This window comes from Phyllopteryx taeniolatus, chromosome 11, assembly GCF_024500385.1.
Source record: "Phyllopteryx taeniolatus isolate TA_2022b chromosome 11, UOR_Ptae_1.2, whole genome shotgun sequence".
Lineage (NCBI taxonomy): Eukaryota > Metazoa > Chordata > Actinopteri > Syngnathiformes > Syngnathidae > Phyllopteryx > Phyllopteryx taeniolatus.
In genome coordinates this window covers 15,969,190-15,991,431 of record NC_084512.1, presented here as the reverse complement: position 1 = coordinate 15,991,431, position 22,242 = coordinate 15,969,190, and the positions used below count along the sequence as shown (strand labels likewise).

The 22,242-nt window shown below is 42.0% G+C and overlaps 1 protein-coding gene across 2 annotated transcripts; it reads right to left on the bottom strand.

The window, feature by feature from the left end:
- Positions 1-17,631, bottom strand: ercc6 (excision repair cross-complementation group 6). Of its 2 annotated transcripts, XM_061790207.1 has the most exons (23): positions 17,425-17,631; positions 16,819-16,999; positions 16,491-16,719; positions 15,516-15,636; positions 15,313-15,427; positions 14,359-15,061; positions 12,966-13,097; positions 11,553-11,711; positions 10,671-10,806; positions 10,342-10,512; positions 9,945-10,121; positions 8,591-8,707; positions 7,368-7,463; positions 5,152-5,370; positions 4,735-4,845; positions 3,659-3,778; positions 3,126-3,220; positions 2,871-3,016; positions 2,705-2,786; positions 2,328-2,563; positions 2,084-2,252; positions 1,928-2,006; positions 1-1,091 (listed from the first exon to the last, which is right to left on the bottom strand). In XM_061790207.1, the coding sequence occupies exons 2-23, from the start codon at positions 16,988-16,990 to the stop codon at positions 660-662; spliced, it is 4,017 nt and encodes a 1,338-aa protein (XP_061646191.1). In that variant the 5' UTR covers positions 16,991-16,999; positions 17,425-17,631; the 3' UTR covers positions 1-659. The 2 variants fall into 2 exon arrangements, with proteins under 2 accessions (XP_061646191.1, XP_061646190.1); XM_061790206.1 differs by having other exon boundaries at positions 2,328-2,786; positions 17,425-17,630.
- Positions 17,632-22,242: the final 4,611 nt, after the last annotated feature.

Genomic DNA, 22,242 nt, shown 5'->3' with positions numbered 1-22,242 from the left:
CTCATTAAATGAATAGTTGTACTTTATTTTTGATTTCACACTTAAGACTGTATATATTTCTGTGAAACCATTCGGGAGTCAGGTAGCATCACAGATGGAGTCCAACCGTAAGGCAAAACAAACCCATATAAGCCAAATAACCCGGCATGTTAAAAAGGTTTATGTATTGCACATCCCATTCCTGCACAGATCAAATCCCAATTTTATTATTATTATTATTTTTATTTTACAAAATCATGACATTTAACCAATTGGATTATAAAAGACCATATTCCTTCACAAATACGATCAAAATCTGAGGTAATGACTGTAGTGAGTAAACAGTGCGAAAAACACTTACATACATAAATTCAAATAGAATAAACTTAACGGACAAATACAATAAAGGAACCAATTGGCAGAAGTGCTTGATCAGGCACTGGAGTCGATTCCACAATTTGTGCCGGAGTTGAAGACAAACTGACTGAGATCATGCTGTCCACTTGTTCGTTGTATTCAAGTTTCATTCGTATAAAAGTTGGCAAGAACAAAACAAAACAGTATAAATAGTGGAGCGGAACCTCAAAATACAGTATGAACATCTCATAAATTTTACATCACAGAATGGATTATGATCCACTGTACTGAAATATTTGAGGTGGTAGCGGTTGTCTCTGCTCTCAGCGGAAGTTCTCCTTGAGCCTCCAGAGGCCCTCCTGTCCAGACCTCCTTTGAAAGTCACAAATGCTCCTGAGCAGTTCTCTGAAGACGGGCGCCTGCTTCACGCTCAGTCTGGGTTTGAAGTACTCCAGCACTTCCTGTGTGCTGGCCTGTCCGTCCACTCGTGCCTGGAAGGCCACAAAGTTGCGCAGGTCCGCCAGCAGCTCGTCGTGCTCGGTACTCAGAGCGGCATGTGAGCTCTCGGCCCCGTCCTGTTCTCCGTCTTCTTCCTCCTCTCTCACGGAGGGCTGGCTGAGGTGGTTGCGCTTTCTCATCTGGGCCAGCAGGGTGGATGAGGATAGAGGGGCTGGACAAGAGTCACTTTCAGCTACTTCCCCGCTGAAATGAGCCCTTGAATCAGGCTTCTTTGATTTTGTTACGATAGCAGCATCCTAACAGCGAAACAAGCACATTGACACTGTCAAACTCAGTAAACACTCATAGGAAATCAGGCCTACCGCAAACAGTGAACTCCCACTCCCTAAATTTTTTCTCTAACTGACTACGGTGGTGCCTTGATTTAGTAGTTTAATTCATTCTGTGTCCACGCTGGTAACTCAGAACACACATCTGAAATCATCTTTCCCAATCGAAATGAAAGAAAATGTCACCAATCCGTTCATGCCACACATTGTGCTCCTTCGGGCACCATACCTTGGCCACCAGGGGGCGGTATAATACAGATTAGCGAAGAAGAGTTTCACAACAAAGTGAATCAGTAAACTGCAGTGTATAGGTTAAACCATAAATATACTTCAAACTATGACCCTCAAACACATTAATAATTTCAAACTCATAAAGTGTTACAGATTATTTAATTTCACTTCTTAATAGCCACTCAACAGAGCAAAAACATACAAAAGCTGCAAAGACTAACTTTACTTTAGCTAACAACCTGGGCTAAACTTAGCTTCTCCCTGACATAAAAATATCTTAAACAGCTGAGATTCATCACTTTAAGATACAGACGTACCTTAACTTAGTCGTGCCCCTACTCACGAGTTTTCACGATATGAGCCGTCGCTTTATTGATTTTTGCCTTGATTTACGAGTGAGCTTCAGGCTCTCCACAGCTCCAGTGGAGTGAAAAAAAAAAAAAAATCTAGAAATTAAGGTCTGGCAGGAATGATGGTCCAGATTAAATGCTGCCCCCCCCCCAGTGCTGCCCCCAAGGTACAATGAATGATCTGCACCCTAAAAACGTTCCTAATAAAAACACTCCAGTTACCTTGCACTTGTTGGAATTGGGGAGCGTCTGCACAGATGGTCCGACCAGAAGAGAATTCTTCTTTTGTCCAAAGCGTTTCCTGGAAAGCAAAGTGAGCCAAGCTGTCATAAAACAGCAAGTGTGTGGACGCCATGATGTCCCGCTGAGGGTCAGTACCGTGCGGGCGGTGGCGGGCCTCGACTAAGGACCAGCCTGCACTGCTGACGGGACACTTTGAGTGCCTTCAGGGCATCTTTGGCCACCTTGTTGGCTTCTGCCTCAACCAGAACATAGTCTGGATTTGAGGACTCGATGATGGAGTCGTGCTGCATCACGCTGTGGATTCCTGAGAAGACATGAATGTAATTATGCATCTGCACAAAAAAAGCACAAGACTTGCCAAATAAAGCTGAGTTTGTACCAGACTTTTTGAAGAGCTTCGACAAAACGTAATCGTCAGATTTCCTCTGGTCTTCAGCATGCTCTTCAGCATCTACCTTCCTATAGTCTCTTTTCTTTACCAAATGAGAAATGCGCTGGCCCTCGAAGCGAGCGTCCTTTTCACGTTTACGCTTCTTACTTTTGTGCCTTTCTTCATCATTGAGCTCACAGTGCTTCCTCTTCTGCCTGCACTTCAGGCCCATGTCGTTCTTTAGTCTGGAGGATGATAAATGCGAATCTGTATCCATGCCATTTTGTTGGTTTGGAGCATCCGTGGTACTATTTGATTGACCCTGAGATAATTTTCTGCAAGTAGATGCAGAAATTTTGAATAAAGAATGTCTGTTGTTTGCATACGTTTCATTCTGGTCGGATTTGGAGTGTTTACTATGGTGCTTTCTGTCAGTTTTTTTAGGTGCCTTGACATCGGAGCCTGTACCTGTAATGAATAAAGGGAAAAAATGTTCTCAGCAAATTGTTGTGGAGTCCTTTACAGTATGTGGCACACAAAACAATTTCATACCTGCAAATATAGCACTGGTCTCTGTGCCCTGCTTTTCATCAGGGTCAGCGAGAGTGAAGAGTTCATAGATATCATTGGACTTAAAGAAGCGGCGTTGTTTGGGGTCCTTCAGGACACGGTTGGTCAGAAATTGTTTAAAAATTTGCCTGAATGGTACAAACAGAAAAGTGTTTGATTCAAGAGTGTTCATTAGCACAAAAACAAAACCGCTTAGCCATCAATTGACTAATCCTGAAAACAATGGCAGTGTCTGACCTGTGGTAAATTTTCTCCTCAATGGTCCCTGCAGTGAGGAGCCTGTAGATGGTTACTTGCTGCTTTTGACCAATCCTCCAGGCCCGCTCCTTTGCCTGTGACCACAAAAAACAAAAGGCTGAACCAAGGCTGGGTGATGAACCAACTAACCAACTGGGGCAGCTGTGGCTCAGTTGGTAGAGCCGGTTGTCCAGTGCTATTGCTTTTTCTGAAGCAAATCTCTACTTCACCAAAGCAGTATACACTAAGTAGCTCAAATAATGTAGTTTCAGGCTATGCACTTATATTTAGGTTATTGGCTCATTTTGATGTCAGTCTGTAACTTGTGTGGTGTGTAATGCCAAGTAATGTGTACAATTAAGCTAATGCACTTTGGTACTGTGGATAAGTAATATTACTGCCACTCACCAGTAAAAAGTATTACCTCGGCACCATTTAATTTTAGAGGTCCCACTGTATTTGTATTTAAATTTAGCCAGAATTGTGGTCACTGTTAAAGCTGACAAGCAGAGGAAAAGAGGGGAGTGGCAAACCTGAATGTCAGTGCTGGGGTTCCAGTCTGGGTCATAGATGATGACCCTGTTGGCTCCAGTCAAATTGACTCCAAGACCTCCCACTTTAGTCGTCAACAAGAAGACAAATATAGATTTGTCCTGGGTAGATCCAAAAAAGAAAAAAAAGAAAACACAATGTCATATTCTAAATTGCACTTTTAGGATAAACTGTTTTGGGCTACAATTGTCACATTTCTTCTACAAAATAGTGAGAAATCCAAACCTTCACGCTTACTGGCAACTTTATTAGGCACATGCACAATCTGATGAATGACAATACTGACTGATAGTGGGCACTGTACTTTAACTTTGTAATATTTTGTTCTTATTTAACAAAAGGAGAAGGACATGGACACGGGGCACGGTCGACGACTGGTTCGCACATCTGCCTCATAGTTCTGAGGACCACGATTCAAATCCCGGCCCTGCCTGTGTGGAGTTTGGATGTTCTCCCCGTGCCTGCATGGGTTCTCTCTGGGTACTCCGGTTTCCTCCCACATCCCAAAAACATGCATGGTACGTTTATTGAAGACTCTAAACTGTCCGCAGGTGTCAATGTGAATGCGAATGCTTGTTTATTTATATGTGCCCTGCGATTGGCTGGCGACCAGTTCAGGGTGTACCCCGCCTCTCGCCCAAAGATAAGATTTTAGTAATTTTTACCAAATTGCTAACTTTTTGTAAAGCCACTGTTTTATACAGTAGCTGTTGTACTGGATTTTGCTACAGTGTGCAGGTGAACCTAATGTGTTCAGTAAGTGTAGATCTATCTTCCTGTAGATTGACTATAAATTTGTGGGGGCTGTCATTCGTAATTGTTAATCAACTTGACAGTGGAGGCTGGTTATGACAAATGGCAATAAAGCATTGTTTTCTCAGCGAGCGTATCCATGTTTGTGGAGTTGAGCAGGAAAGAGCATCCAGATGAACAACAGCTTGACATCAATTAGTGTCTCCACCTCAGGGTGAACACGGATCCTCGGAAGCCTTTTTGTCCCTCAGGAGGGGATTTTCATGGAAAACACTTAGTGCCATTAGGGATGACTAATCCGTACCTCGTTGTAGCGGGCGATAAGGGGCTGTCGGGAAGCTATGGTGGTAGTGCCGTCCATTTTCAGGTACGTGTAGTGGTTCTGCCTGACAAAAACCTCCAAGATGTCCAACATCTGCAAGGGAAGAGCGAGGGAGTTGAGGGTGTGAGAGGCGAAACAGGAAAAAAACGGTCAGGGTTTGGATTATGGCTAAACGGATTAAAGCAGATTAATATTACATGGACAGAGATACCGACAGGGAGGGTCTCAGGTTTCCTTTGAGGTCTAATCTCATTGGTATCGACTATGACAACAGATGCCTCACATTCTCTCTCTCATACGCACTCACATCAATTCTACAACCACATGCATTGTCCATGGAGCAAAAGATTGGCAATGTCATATTATATACAGTATATAAAAAACAAGCTTGTACGTTACCTGTCGAGACTGCGTGAAGAGCAGGACTCTGTGGCCCTGTTTCAACCACAGGCGGAGAAGAGACTCCACCACGATCAGCTTGCCCGAGCGTTTCCAGTAGCCAAAGTGCTCCTCTTCTGTCAGTTCCTCCTCGCGGATCCCCCTCAGCAGTCGGGGGCCGCCAGAGAAAAGATCCGGGTGGTTGCACATCTTACGCATTGCTATTAAGCCGGAGAAAACCTTAAGAGAACCAACAACAAGTCAACCTACAGTGAACCCTCGCCTGTTCAAGGTTTGCTATTCCTGAACTCAGAGCTGCCAACCTATAGAAATTCACTTCCAGATAGATCAATTTGTCCAAATTTGTCTGAATTTCCATATTTTCAAAATTTTGTCAAGACCATTTTCGCAAGAGAGCTATTGCAGTATATTATGTAATAGGATAAAAATAATTCTGCATACTGGTCAATTGCATAACATAATCATTACTCTGTAATCGTTAATAAGTTATGGGTTCAATGGTTGTTATTTTAATCTTTTTTTGAATCAACCTTGTAATGGCGAACTCAGTTGCAAAGTATATGAGATTTTGATGTGCCATTGTCAAAAATATCTGCGTCTTTGGAATAAATTGCCTTTACTAGTTCTGTTTTCAACCTTGTTTTTTTTTTTTTTTTTCTAAAAAGGCAAATCTTTTAAATCAGCTTAATCAGATCTCAAAAGTCAAAACTCAGCACTCTATTTTGCCAACAAACAACTTGCGGATAGATTGAATTGGATAGTTTAAGCTTGGACAATACTTTAGATTTCTAAGTTTGTGAATGTACTTGTGTAGATGTCTTCTCTTGCATGCTATTTCTATTTTATATTTCCTATATCCATTACGGCTACGGATATCATGGAAATCTGCCCATTATGAGACCTACCTTATATTACAAATATTTATTAATAACAATATACTTTTAACCCGACCGTGTTCTCAGATGACATCTCCAGTGACGTATTAATTTATTTCCAGTTTAGAGGCCGTGAATTATAATAGGGGCGGAATAAAATAGCGTGCCCCCAAGCAGACCGCCCCCCCCCTTATTAAAAAAAAAATAAAAATAGTGTTTATTTCATCAAATTCACTTATGAGATTTTCAGCACAGTGGCCCGGACACAGCGCTGTACTGGCTGGTAATGTAAGACGCTGGATTCCAATACTCGGAAAAATACGGGCATAACGGGTCAGCGTTAAGTGATTTCCGTAACAAAATATGGACGTTCCGTAACATTTAGCAGCTCTGCGATTTCACATTCATGTTTCATTTGTGTGGAACCTCTTACCCATTTGCTTTTTCTGTAGTTTTTTAATGCCACAAGATGGCGTCAAAGCCCTGGCTAAACATAAAGTAGTAACTGCTGTCAAGGAGGGATTGTTGAAATGATACATCTTCACTGGAAGACTAAGGGCCTGATTTACTAAAGGTTTGCACGAGCAAAAAGGGGCACGAATTTGGAGCATGGTGTCTTATCACAGGGACGACTTAAATACGGTATTTGTTTTTACAATTTATAGTATATTTTTATTATTTATCTATTTTTTTGATCGGTACTGTTGAAAGCTTGTAGAATCTTGAGAAGGACGCTAAATAATTAAAAAGCTTTGTGTAAACATTGTCATTGTTTTTACAGTGCTGTACCTTTAAACAGATAAACACATACATGGATGAGTTGCATAACTTATTTACGGACAATTAGGGCCATGTTTTTTGAAGAAGGCACAGCGGTCACTGCATTAGTAATGGTGGTTAATGGACTCGGAGTGACCACTGAATATGTGTGTGTGCAGTCTGCTGTGGTCACCCTCGGCTCTCCAACCACGTCCATTTGGTTACTGGTGATAAATGGGTTGAGATTCTCTCCAGAGTCTGGCTAATGTGAGAACAGCATCTGCACAAACTCCACATCTTTAAAGACAACTAAAGTAAGCTTGTTATGGAGCTGACCAAAATGTATGATTACAAAAAGAACAATCATGTCACCCAGTCTCTAACCTTAAAAAAACACAACATGAATAAATGGCTTTAAGTGATTCGCTAAAATTCATTAGTTTAAGGGGGTTAAATAATGAATAAGGTTGTTGTGTTCCTGGAAGTCGTCTCCTTGACCGCAACTTGCGCCCTCCTTGTCCTTTTAATGCAATGTGCATCAAATCAACCGACGCATAAAAGCTGTTCAGTTACTCTGCTCACCTGCATGTCCCCGTTGAGTATCTGGTAGACTTCTTTGGAGTCTAAGAAGCTCTGATAAACCTGCCGCTGCTCTTGCGTTAACCTGCAAAATAGAACCTACGCATATAAAGGGGACAGTGTGAGAGAGCGTAATGAGCGGTGAACATCTTCTTTAAAGCACCTTGTTGAAGTGGAGCGTGCGAGTGGAGAAATTACAGTGGAAGAAAGGTGTTTTGGAGCCACCGGTGTCTCTGGGGATGGACTTAATGAGTTATACTGAGGAGTACTGAGGAGTCAAGCAGATCAGACTCAAGGACAGACCAGAGACTGGGCCACATTAATGAATACTTGCTCCTTTTACTTTAGCAGGACTTTACTAGCTGGCTTCACCTGGAAAAGCCATGCAAAGTCAATAATAATTAATAATAAGAATAATTAAGACTTTGCACAAGTGGCCCCCTCCAATATGATCAACAGACCTACCACTAGCCAAAAGAGGCCGTTTAAAACTTCTGCAAGTTTGGTAGGTTACAACAATTCTTATTATTTTTTAATAATTCAAAAATGTACAGGATACCAAAATAACTGTACCGTGCCCCTTTCTTGCACCCTTCCATTGGGGTGCCAACAGTAGAGTTGCAACATTGGAAATGTTTAACTAAACAAAAACCAACAGGATATGAATGGATATTACATATTTTGAGAATACATATGCACCCTCTGCAACACAATATTTTCCTGGATGTTGGCCAACCTTCATTTTGGAACTTTTCAAATTCTTCATTCATACAAGCATAAGAATAAGTTCATTACTGTTAATCTTAAAACAAAAACAATGAACACTCAGTATTCACTTTGATGAGGAATGGCAAAAGTTAAATGCAAATTAGTGGTGTTGCAGGCCCCGCTCATTCATCTTATTTTAAAACTTCATAAACGGTCAAGTGGAAAAAGAAGTTAATGCCTGTAATTGGTTACAATGTTGTGATTTATTTTGTGTAAATATTGTATTTATATATATTATATTACATTAAGGAATTGGGTAATTATAAAAAATTCATGTAATAAAAATTTGAATGAATTATTTTATTATTGCATAAACTTATTTAAATGGAAATTTGTATTTCTTTTTGTTTTCTATCTCATCTACAAATGACCTAGCCATTCTCTCCATTTTAAAAATCAAATGTAGTTCACAAGTGTTTGGCCACGTCTGCTTTATGGCAAATGCTTTTGAGAAATACCTGCTCATTTTTGTCAGGTAAGGAAAGGTTGGCCTTGATGTCTGCCTTCATTCTTCGAAGGAGGTAAGGATTGATGGTGTCCCTCAGCACGCATGCACACTTGAACGCCGTCTGGACCTGAAGGTGAACAAGTGACCGGGCTCATTAAAGTATGAACAGACATGCAGCTAAAAAGAACAGACCATCCTGTCAGCACTAACACCTGTTTGTGTGAACGTTTCCTGGAGGCAAGATTGTTATTTAGGCCCCTTTCCACTCCTTTATCACCTCCTCTAAGCTGTACAAGCCATTGACAACTGAGCATAGTGTTGTCAGTCCTGAGGGACACAACTGGAGACCCTCCCCACACCACTAAAATGGCCTTCTTCACCTTATGCTAAAGGCCAGTTAGCTTTTTCAACATTAACTCACTGGGGTTCCACCGAGGGATCAGAGAGACCGCCTGTCACAGCTGGGAGGGGAGTGGGGGGGGGGACAATAATACAATGAGGATGAGGTGAGAGAGGGCAGCAGATGATGCTGAGTGGGTTCACATGGGGGTGTAAAGGCGTGCTTGAGTAATGGATCCCAGAACCATACGTAGAGAGGGCACCACCTCTCCCATATGTTTTGATGTACTTTCAATTATACACACACATGCCACTCACAAACAGACACACAACCCATGGTGCTCTGAGAATTTCTAGAAGAGGACAAGGTAGCCGATCGTAGCTTTCTCTGACCATTTAATAACATTAATAATTAGTAAAGGTTTTTATTATCGACAGCGGAAGAAGCATCGATAGCCATCTTAAATAATTGAATCCATTCAGTCCGTGAGTTATTAACGAGTGGACACTAATGACAACGGGATACAATTTAGCTCTCCATTCTTGCCGCTCTCTCACAAATGCCCACAAAACAAAAACACACACACACATGTACACACAAACGGGATGGAGTCCCTTTGCGTGGCTCTACATTATAATATTTGGCTCTTAATGGCTCTTTTGTCCCCTCTTGAAATGTGTGTACATAAACGTGTAAATAGTGATTTCAGGTGACAAACACCTCCCAGCCCTCTTTCTCTGTCAAACTGTGTCAATCATGCATTAGACATCCTTCTAAAAATGGAACCATGCTTGAGTAAATTACAACAAAGAGAAAATAAAACGAGAGATGCATAGCACTCCACAATTACTACCTTTTTCAGCTCAGTTGAAACTGTCAACCGTCTTTGGAATTACATCTAATGTATGTCATCAAAACCTTCTGCACACAAAATACTGTGAGTCAGGCCAATGTATGCCAAATGTTTCTGAGAGGGATACGGTGATTCAGGATGAAAATGTAACAACTGTGCATGGTTCAGTACCTGGACAGGTGAAGCATTGCTGTATCCTCCCATGGTGATGGGCACAGAGAACTGCTCCATGAAAATGGGTAAACTGCCCAGTTTCCCAGGAAAGACAAAGTCAAACAGAGACCAGAGCTCCTTCAAATTGTTTTGCATGGGTGAGCCGGACAGGATGAACCTGTGGGGGGTGCGAAACTGGAGCGAGACAAGGAAAATAAAAGATGTCAATGCGAGTGAGATGCAGCGATTAAACAAAGAACATTGGAAAAATCTTCTGTGACACCTGTATGCAGTAATCATACTAAAGATGGTGGCCCATAGACTACCATTTAAAAGCAACAGATTCAACTTAGCATAAAGAAACAAACATGCAAGTGTCTATTCGTGATGTATCCGTCAGTCTGTTGCACTTCACCTGTTTGCAGGCTGTGGTGACTGCAGCATTTGGATTTCTGATCTTGTGGCCTTCATCCAGGATGATGTAGTGCCAGTCGTAGCGTTGCAGGGTGTCCTGCAGCTTCCTCACTGCACTATATGAGGTTATCAGAATGCCGTGACATGATGCTATCTCAGGAATCAGCTTTTCCTACAACAGCAAAAAAAAAAAAAACATCTTACAAAAATAGCATCTTCTCTTGTGTGTCTTATAGTGCTCTAGTGCCCCCCAGAGGAAAACAAGAGTCAGTTGAAAACTTAATAGCTAACCTAGGACAATAAAGCTACAAACAAAGAAACAAAACATACCTTGTTGCTGGTGAAGGAGCCCGTTTCATGAAGAACAGAGACTCTAAAAGGTGGCCACCAGGTGTGGAACTCCTTCACCCACTGGTGCATGACCGTAGCAGGACACACAATGATGGTGGGGCCCAGACCAACATACCTGCAAGCAAATGCAGAATATGCATCAACAAGGGCAGGGGCATAGGGTTTAGTACTGCATAAAATATCAGCAAATTTCATTGGCAAACTAAAGTAATAATTCTAAACTAAACTAAATAAAGGCAAATCCCAGTGAGTAAATAAAGTGCTTGCGTGAGGCAGAAAGGGAGTGTGGCAACAGAATGCTTACTTAAATGATCACTTTACAAATTTACTCTAGTGAAAATCTACAGAAAACACACACACACACCACACACACACACACAGCCTTGAAGATGCACTAATGGCCTGGTATGAACCTCAGCATCAGTGGAAGCTATTGATATTGGCCCATAATTGAGTTTGCAAGCAATCAATTTGTGGACTTCTACAGCAGACAAAATATTGACCAATGGGGAAGCTCCGCCGACCAAATGCACAATTGTTACTTGTGTAGTAAAACCAGATCATCACCACCCCTGCGGCATGTATTATACATTTGATTTATGGCCCCGGTCCCGCTGCGTAGCCTTTTCATGACTCTGAGATTCCTCTTAAGTGTTCATGAAAAGACTCACTCAAACGGTGTCAGTGTATTCTCTGATGTCTGCAGGACCAAAGTCAAGAGTCCGATAATTGAAACACGTTAAATAATTCAGACGAGCACACTCAAGCAGAAATCCTCCTAATCAAATATTCATACCATACAGACACTGAGTCTCTGGCTAAGCTTGGTGTGCATGTCTTTTTTTGTGCGTGTGCGTGCACCTGTAGTTGGATCCCCGGGTCCTCAGCTTGCTGTAGCTCAGTCCAGCCAGGAAGCAGATGATCTGGATGGTTTTACCCAAACCCATCTCGTCTCCCAGGATGCCTCCTGCCTGCTGACAATGGAGTTCCCACAACCACCGCACTCCAGTCTGCTGGTACCTGACAGTCAAGTCAAACATACGGGCGCAACTTAAAACGAGTACAATTCCTGTCGATCCAAGGGAATAGAATGTCAAATCTGAACAGGATCACAGATCTGAATAGGTTTGAGAGAAATGTGACAGTGTGTATATGTTTAAATCTTCAAATTGGTGGCCAGAATTCTGGCATCAGATCCAAATAAAACTTGGCTTGACATTACAGATACTGCTCTCTTTTAAATTCGATTTGGAGCAGAGTTTGTCCCACAAAAACACTGACTCCTAGGAGTATAACGGTACATGTACAGTGAGCCTTTGTTTATTCCGGAGTGTACGTTCCAGGCTCAACAGCAAAAGGTGAAAGCCTGCGATATAGAGACCATACGGTATATATTTTTAGAGGTGGGGCCCTAGTGGGGTTGTGTGTGATGTCAGTGAGTGTCTGGGTGTGATCTGTGGCGGACAACAGCTTCTGCGTAAATGTGTTCATTGTGCTCATTGTGTTTTACTGTTTTTACAGTGCTCAATAAACAGGTAAAAATCCCCCGCTTATTCAAGAACCTTCACCTTCAATGCAATTAGAATGGGCGTCAATTATTTGCGGATTTCTGCTATTTGCAGTCGAGCCCGGTGCCAACTCCCCACGAAAAGCTGGGGTCCACTGTACTGTAAAAATATATCACTATAAATGGCAGACTTCCACAATATAGCAAGAATTTCCATGGTGGAAAAGTAGATGTGTTCCACAAAAAAAGCCACGATTTAGCAGGACAACACTGCATTTGCATGCTGATTTTTTGGGTAATCACTTGGAACATATTAGGTGTAACTAGCTCGCATTCTAGCCACACGTCTAACTTGCAAAGTCTAGCTCAGCTTCCGGATAGTCGACATTGTGACGAACGACATGCTTTTGTTAGAAACTCATTTTAAACGGCATCAGGCGGCATGAAAAAACATACCTAGCTGCCATCTGTATTTAAGCTGCTTAAGAATTTTACTATTTTTTTTGTACATATTATTTTGTTTATTTGAGAATCTTTCTGTAACGGGAGAATTTACTGTGAGCAGTATGCAGTTTTTTGTTTGAATTAGGAATGTCACTGCTCCTGTTTATACATACACTTTTCAGTGTGTGTGTGTATATATATATATATATATATATATATATATATATATATACACACACACACACACACACACACACACACACCTCACAGACGAAAACAAATTGATAGCACAGGGCGACTAAATGCACATTCACACAACTTACTTGTAAAGTTTCTTCCAGAGGAAACCGGGCACCTTGAAGCCTTCATCAAACTCTGCGTCGCTGTCGTCTGTCAGCTCCTCACCTCCTTCCCTCCTCTGCTCCCTTTCTATAAGACGCTGTCGCTTCCACCTCCTAGCAGGAAAGGTACAGCCTAATGAAGTTACAGTATGAAAACAAACACTGTAGTTAATGAGTAAGGAGCTTGTCTGGAAGCGTTAATGACGTTATTAAGTTGTACAGAGGCTGAGACCGATTCATAATGCCTTTTAGAGCTAATAAATGGATGGATGCCCCACAAAAGATGTGCGGAAGGCAACTGTTAGGAGTGATCCCTTAAGATTTGGAAGCTCAATGGACAAAAAAAAGAAGTGGTAAATGTAAAGGAGAAAGGGTTTAATAGCGGTGCAGCAAAAGGCAGTTAGAGGCAAAGTCGTCACGCAGCAAATGAAGATTGATACAGACAATTAGTAGTGCGAGTTCCCCAGAAAGGTGTGAGGTGGAGGGGATAAGAATCCATCTTCATTTGGGCCTAGTCCTGTCACCCTGCCACAAAACTGCTCCTTTAGCTGGGCCTGTGAGACCATGCTCTCTAATTAAGTCAAGACTAAGCATTGGCTCAGTTAATTACACTTTTCTGCCCCCTCTGCACCAACACCATCGCCACCTTACCGCCTCCGCCCAACTGCTCTAATAACATCACTCCTCGCAAGGCCGGCCTCACCCAGCCGTACCGTGTTTGCGCTGCTCAACTGACATCCAATCACAGTAGTGCAGAAAAAGGACACATGCCAACACAATTTATTTGGCAGCTATAAATATGAAATCTCATTAGGGGTGCTCTTCCCCTAATTTGAGCATGAGAGGAAGTGAGTGAGTGCGCTTATAAAACCATGTGCAGGAGGATAATTAGGGCAGATCGAGAAGGAGAAAAAGAGTGAATTTGCTTCGTCAAGAAACAGCTGCCAATCTCATCTGGGATTAACACTCCTCTGGCACCGTGCAGCCAGCACAAACCAACTAACTAACTAATGCCAATAACAATAGCACATTTTCTCTATGCCATTCCATGTGTGCATAAACTAAAAAGGTTCAATCTTGTCAATTGTCCACTTTCCTAAAAAGATTTACTGCTGAAACTTTGTTATACAGAACAACAGTGGAAACTCTGGAACCGCTGATTGTGTTTCAAAAACATTTTTAATCATAGGAAATAATAATCAAATTCAAAGAAACAGCAAAACACAGTTGTTAAGTTAAGCCACTGTGTTGCCAAAGTCTCACGAACTACGCTGAGGTTTTGCGGTGATGCAATACAGGATTGGTGGCTTGACCACTATAAAGTTTGGCGCAAATTTGGAATTTATTGTCATGTTTGTAGCAGTGAAGATTGTACCTTATTCGCTGTCTGTAACAGTCCACATCCCCGTCATCTTTGCATTTCTTCCCTTTACTCTTGGTGTCATTCTCTTCATCTGAACTTTCAGCAGAATACTCATCAACACTCTTCTGTTTCTTGACCGGCCTCCTGCCCTTTGCTTCATTCTTCCTCTTGAACGCTTTCAACTCGTACTCATCATTGTCACCTTCTTCCCCAAAGCCTTCTTCTATGGCGTCTCGTTCCTCTTGGTCAGGATCAAAGCATTCGTCGCTCGGCAGGTACTCGGAGCCGTCACTGTCGACCTCGTCGCCTTCAATTTGAGGTGTTCTCTTTGGCTTTGGTGCTCGTGGCTCAATCTTTGGTCTCGCCTTGGGATGAGCCTTCAGAGCAGTTATCTGGAGCTTTCGCATGCGCTTACGCATTTTCTTATCCTTCGGAGAGGATTCGGTTCCTTTGGATCCTTGCCCGTGAGTACCAGAGCTCCTCTTTTTCTTCACAAGAGTCCTCTTCTTCCTTTCAGTCGCCAGCTTGGCCTGGTCAGCCAGGTACTGGTCAAATGCAGAGTTCTCGGCCAGCATCAGTTTGCGAGGTTCCTTCTTCACCTCCTCCTGCGGGATTCGCGTACCAAAAGGTGTCATGTGACCTGTCCGAATCAGCGCCTCCCACTCGGTCTCCTGGGCTGGCATGAGCATGCTGCCCAGCGTGGAAGGCCCAGGCTCTGGTACAACACAAACAAGTATTGGCCAGGATTAGCATTAGCCAGATAATGGTGTGTTGCACAAAAACAAGGAAGTCGGACATTTTGGTGCATTGGAAGGTCACATGAATTTGGACTTTTTAAAAGAACATAATGTTAATTCTTATGGAACTTGTCCCCGGTGCCCACAACAAAGCTTTTTTTTGCTTCTGTTCATGAATTTATTTCAAATTTAGATTTTCAGTAAACAGCATTTGTAGACGTGCTGTTACCTGCGTCTTCGGCATCCACTGGCAAAAGCTCATCTTCAAACCTTTGGGTAACTTCGCCTCCCAAAATAGCCTGAAGTCGCTTCTGTTTGGCTTGAACCTTTTTGAATTGCTTCTCCTGAATCACACACACATACACACAAAACGCTTTTCAGCATTACAGTCACTGTAAGATTGATTCAAAAATATCAGTTACACAAGCTTACCTTATTTTCTTTCTGCCTTTTGACAGATTCAATCTTCCTGCTGATGTCTTTACTCGATGATGCATAAGGGGATAGCTGCTCAATGATCTTATTGATATGCTTCAGAGATAACGTCACGGACCTAAAAGTCATATGGAAATTGAAATAGAACTATGATAATCATAACAGGAATTAATTATAGTTCACAGTAATCTTGGAATGTACCTAAATTTACACCTCACCTTATGCAAACTTCAGTCTGATGATACAATATGCTTCATCAAACAATCAGAGAGCTACTAATTATTAACAACACATTTATTATCATGGTTATAATTTGCAGCGGTGTATAGTATAATATAAGAGGTGTGTCAAATATTGTGATTACCTTACTAAGCTACATGTGGGGGTAAAGTACTAGAAACACCATTCAGTAAATTTTTTTACATCACTGCGCTGTACAACTCTGATTATGACTATATAAGATTATGGCGGGGTGCCTAAGAAGTGTACACATGACTGGACCAAAGGAACCCTTCTTCAATTTTTCTGTATATGTTGTGACAGAATGCCTGACTCAAAGGCACAGGTGGGCAACCTTTCTTCTATCAGGGGCCAAAAACTAATGCAATTTATTGGGTTAGTTTTTTGTTGTTGTTTTCTTCGCTTTTCACAAGTTTTGTCTGTTTTTAGAATTGCATAACAGATTAGATCAAATGCTCTCATAGGCTGTATATGGCCTTACGCAGGGTACACACAGATCATCGGGACAAATTTGAGCAGCCACCTGGTGGTGTGAGTGTTTGTCTCACAATTTATTCACCACAACAAAAATAACAAGGAAAAGAGTTTGCAACTGCAGATCACTTCTTTAATTCTTCTTCAACTACTATTACTCTTTTTTTTTTGTTTGTTCTATTTTATTTCACATATTAAAATTGGCTATGTGGGCGTTTGCGTGGCTTTGCCCAAACCTGCTCTGGGAGTTTTTGTTACCTGACGTCATCCAGCACCATCTCGTACTCCTTCTTGGCCTCGGCTTTGGCAGCACCCTGACTGGCCTCCCGGATGGCCTCGTCTACCTGCCGCATGACGCCTCGCTCCAGGACATCCTGGTCATAGACGGCCACGCCGAGACCCAGCAACTCGACAGCCCCAGAACTGGCCGACGCCGCTTGGATGCGCTGGCGGTCGATGTGCACCAAAGCTCCGGCCCTCTTACCGCCTGAACACAAACAGGAGATGACAATGTTTGAAACATGACAAATGATTTTACTAAAGGTGCCAAGCAAAATCACTCGGCTAGCTTTCTTTTGGTTCTCACCACAATTGCCATCCCCAGCCTCGTTGACAGCTGTACAGGGAGAAGCAGCCTCAGGGCCCCGAGAAAAAAGTGCTGAGCCTCCATTCTCCTCTGAGCCTGTCCTAGTGAGAGCAGCACTGGCCGGCCCAGATAGGGAGGAGGGGGCCTGGTCCTCTAATCCATCTACTGGCATGGTGACGTGCTGCAAGAAAATAGGATAGACAAGCCCGTTGCCGTCTTTTAATGAGGTTCTGAAAACGCACCTAATATTATTACCGGAATATTGTGATATTGGACAGCAAGCAGATCCACCTTTAGCTAGCTTTCGGGTACCTGGCCACGTATGCGATGGACTTTGATGTGTGAATTAACATGTACGTCACGAAGCGCGGTTCAGAATAAACCCCTTCTCATGTAAGACAGCTATTTCATCAAAACTGCCAGTGTAGTATGTGTCTCACGGCAGTTGATTGTTTACATGGGCTAGGCTAGCCTGCTAAGCTCATTCTTAGCTGTCCAGGCGAGCACTTGAGAACGACTGACGACTCATACACCGCAGAACAGACTAACTCGCGATGATAGGAGGGCACATATGTCGTGTGTCTGGAAGAGAAAGATCCTACTTACGAAACGTGCAGTTACACAGCATCAGCGACCTGCCAAAAGCATCTTCCGGAGCCGAAGATTGCCGGGTGAGTCTTTGACTTGGACGACAGAGCCCTCTGCTGGTGTTGTGGATTCACTTTCTTTTTTTGTCCAACAGATGACGCCATACAACCATTTTCTATTTCGGTTATTAGTTGACTGACAAGAGCAGAAGAGTGGAGGAGTCCTACACGACAAGCGAAACAAAATATTGTGACAGGATTAGACATCGTGGATATTTATAGGCACCGCGGTGCCTGGGTCTGCCCCCTCCTTTGTGACGTCAATCGACTCCTTTGTGGCGTCAGGGTGGCCTGTTATGTAAATGACCTGTCCCACCACTGTTACATAACAGTGGGACAGAAGTGCAAAACGGCTTGCACACAGACAGGATTTGCAGAAATGAGCCGATAACAAATTATTTGCGTGATTGTTTAAGTTCACACTTGATGGGTGGGCAGGCACTCTGGACAGCCAATTATTTGTATACAAGCAATTAAAAAGTCCATTTTCCATATTTCCCCACAAAAAGGCAGTGAACTACAGTATTTATATGGGCAATAAAAAGTGTGTGTCTTTGCTATAAAATATTAGATTATACATTCGAGCAAATATGAATGAAAACGACATTTCTGTCTGTTTAGTAATGGGAAGCGTTTGAAAAGACAACACTTCAATGTTGATATAAATGTGAATGTTTCCAAGTAGTTGTGCACCTCAGAGGAAGTTTGTTTCCAATGTCTTGCAATAATAAATTGCGGGCTTAATTAAAAGATTTTCTGGGCTTTGCATGGGGGGTTGGAGAATGGAAAATAAATCATTATATCAATCTATAGGGATGAAAAATATTGCAGGTTTTCAAACATGTTATAAAGACACTGAACATGCTAAATAAAGCAAAACAAATGTATTTGTATAAGTTTTAGTTTTATCACAGTAAGCTCTTCTTCAGTGTGTTGAGTTCAGACCTTGTTTTGATTTTAGGTCATTGTTTTTACAAAGCCACCCACACAGGAGTCAGAATGGGTCATAATAAACGTCTGATGAATTACTCATGTTGTGAAAAAAAGTGATACATGCTCACTATGTTGTGACTGTAAGGTCGAGATGCGGTGGGGAATGTAAACTTGTCATCTGTTTTGCCCACCATCTTTTGTGTAAATTCAGCCTTTTTAAACCAAGGGAAGGAGATATTTTGTACCGCGGCTACCTTATAGACCTTCTCATGCTTTCAAGTTTTCCAGACTTTTGGAATTGTTTTCATCGAAGTAAGTGCATAGAAAACACACTAGAGGAGAGTGTAAGTGCTTGGACATTTTCAGACATCTCCCGAGTCAATTCAATATCTTCCTTCTGGACCATCAGTTTTTTCCCAAAGCAGTACTTGTATTTTCTTGGCATGCTGTTTGACTTATGGTCTTGTTGAAATGTGAGCCAATTCCCCAGTCCGAGATATAAATTCTATTATGAGCACTAAAGGTTCTCACTCAGGATTGTCTGTAGCAGCAGAATAATGTGCTGAATTACTACCTAGTGCAAATGGCCATGTAATGTTTTGCTTGATCAATTCCATTGTAATCAGTAGCTGTGCTGGAGCTGTACAACCCCCTTCTTGTTTGTTTTGGGATGGTGTTTGTCACCTTTTTAGTGATCCTGTACTCTATTGCACACATGGAACTTTCCTTCCAGGCCAACACTTCACTTCTCCCTTCTGCACAGACTTGATCAACATGATGCCCACATGTTTGGCTGTCGGTTTATGGCAAATCGTTAAAGCTTTATTTAAAAAAATAAAAATAAATCTAAAGGTTCTCAAGAAATCTTCTGACAAAGATGTAGCTGGCGGTACAGTGTTGAATGAATGACCTCCATCTGCCAAAGTTCTGCACTGAATTATATTCATTTGTTGATATTTGAATGTAGAAGCTTTTGGTGCCCAACATTCTATTCTCAGTAGGCTCTGATGCACAAGATATAGTTTAAACAATTTTGTGCAGTGTGTAGGACTTCATACCGTATGTGCAGTAATATGAGACGATATGACAATGGAAAATCACAATTATAGTGACCAAAACGATCACAGGTGCTAATACAAATGTAAACAAACAATACAGCTACAGTACATGCAGCTGTAGTATTTCAAAAAGTTTTATTCTATAATCAAAAATATATAAAGTCAGCAACCCAATGCACTTTTTTTCCACATTAGAAATTTTAAACAGCAGTAACCAAAATTACTTTTCATAAGTGCAAGATCCCAAAATGTGTCACAACCACATGACATCAATCTCTTCTCTTATTGGTCTTCAGTCAACATTCTTATTGGTCATTGCTGTATGAACTGCATAGGCTAGCGAGTGACAAAGCAGTCCAAATAAACAAAAAATGGGCCAAAACCAGCATTTTTGTCATGACTATTCATGAAATTGAGGCCCACCTCACACCAAGCAACGTGCCCAAACACGACTGAAGTGGACAATCAGGGAAACAAAAATACAGTAGTTGGTGACTCACACTTGCACACTGAGTGATTGAGCGCTGCACATCTACTAGCACCCTCTATCGGGTTTTGAGGCTCCACCTGCATTATACTTTGCTATATTATTTTTTTATTAAATCGCAAAATCCCAAACTGTTTGACTGTCCAGAAATTCTTGGTATGCAGAAGCATTCAGAGTCCCTTTCACTGGAGTTCAAGGGCTAATATTTTGGACATTTCCAACTTTGTGGGAACAGTTTGGAGATAGTCCCTTCCTGTACCAAAATTACCATGCATCAGTGCACAAATCAAGGTTAATAAAGACACCGATGAGAAAGTTTGATGTGGATGAAATTGACTGGCCTGCACAATCCAAACCTCAACCCTATAGAACACTTTTGGATGAATTAGCGGATACTGAGAGTCAGGCCGTCTCGTCCAACATTAGCATGTAACCTCACAAATGCGCTTCTGGAAAAATTGTCATAAATTCCCATAAACACACTCCTAAACCTTGTGGAAACCCTTCCAAGAAGAGTTTAAGATGTTATAACTGCAGAGGGTGGACTTAGGTCATACTAAACTTTATGGATTAAGAATGGGATGTCACTTAAATTTATATCTGAGTCAAGTCAGGTGTGTGCATACTTTTGGCAATATAGTCAACACATAGGGGTAATTTTTATATAATATAATCAATAATGGTAAAGACACCTGTTAAAAAAAATCTGATTAGCAGTTTTTTTTTTTTTTTATGCCCATACTGAAACAGCCACCCATAAAGTCCCATTTTCAAAAAGTGGTCGATGATTTAAAATTTTTGGCATTCATTGTAAAGGCAAACCTTAATGACAGAGAAAATGGTGGTGGCCTATTGAAATACACTTCTTTTTATCATGGTAAAGAGTAAAGACTAAAGTGCATAAATGGTAAAGATATAAGTGGCTTCATAAAAATTGTGTGAGTTGCCTAATTTACATGCGTTGCCCTTTAAACTCTGCGGCTACAAATGCATAAATGATCCTTACTACTCATTAAACCCATTTACACTCTTGTCTTTATGCAATGGTAATAATGATGAAGACATGCAGCCCTATGGGGGGCACAAGTCAGTGCAAACTGTAGGCCGGTCCCAAGCCCGGATAAATGCAGAGGGTTGCGTCAGGAAGGGCATCCGGCTTAAAACCTTGCCAAACAAATATGAGCGTTCATCCAAAGAATTCCATACCGGATCGGTCGTGGCCCGGGTTAACAACGTCCGCCACTGGCGCCGTCAACCTGCAGGGCGCTGTTGGAAATTCAGCTACTGTGGGTCGAAGTCGAAGTCAAAGAAGAAGAAGAAGAAGAAGAAGAGGTGGAAAGCGGGTTCTTCGGCAGAAAGAGAAGAGGAAAACACAGAGCCTAGAACTGAATGTGGGGACTTTGAATGTTGGGACTATGACAGGAAAATCTCGGGAGTTGGTTGACATGATGATTAGGAGAAAGGTTGATATATTGTGTGTCCAGGAAACCAGGTGGAAAGGCAGTAAGGCTAGAAGTTTAGGGGCAGGGTTTAAATTATTTTACCATGGTGTAGATGGGAAGAGAAATGGAGTCGGGGTTATTTTAAAAGAAGAGTTGGCTAAGAATGTCTTGGAGGTGAAAAGAGTATCAGATCGAGTGATGAGGCTGAAATTTGAAATTGAGGGTGTTATGTGTAATGTGATTAGTGGCTATGCCCCACAGGTAGGATGTGACCTAGAGGTGAAAGAGAAATTCTGGAAGGAGCTAGATGATGTAGTTCTGAGCATCCCAGACAGAGAGAGAGTCGTAATTGGTGCAGATTGTAATGGACATGTTGGTGAAGGTAATAAGGGTGATGAAGAAGTGATGGGTAAGTACGGTATCCAGGAAAGGAACTTGGAGGGACAGATGGTGGTAGACTTTGCAACAAGGATGCAAATGGCTGTAGTGAACACTTTTTTCCAGAAGAGGCACGAACATAAGGTGACCTACAACAGCGGAGGTAGAAGCACACAGGTGGATTACATCTTGTGCAGACGATGTAATCTGAAGGAGGTTACCAACTGTAAGGTAGTGGTAGGGGAGAGTGTGGCTAGACAGCATAGGATGGTGGTGTGTAAGATGACTCTGGTGGTGGGGAGGAAAATTAGGAAGACAAAGGCAGAGAAGAGAACCATGTGGTGGAAGCTGAGACAGGACGAGTGTTGTGCAGCTTTTCGGGAAGAGGTGATACAGGCTCTCGGTGGACGGGAAGAGCTTCCAGAAGACTGGACCACTGCAGCCAAGGTGATCAGAGAAGCAGGCAGGAGAGTACTTGG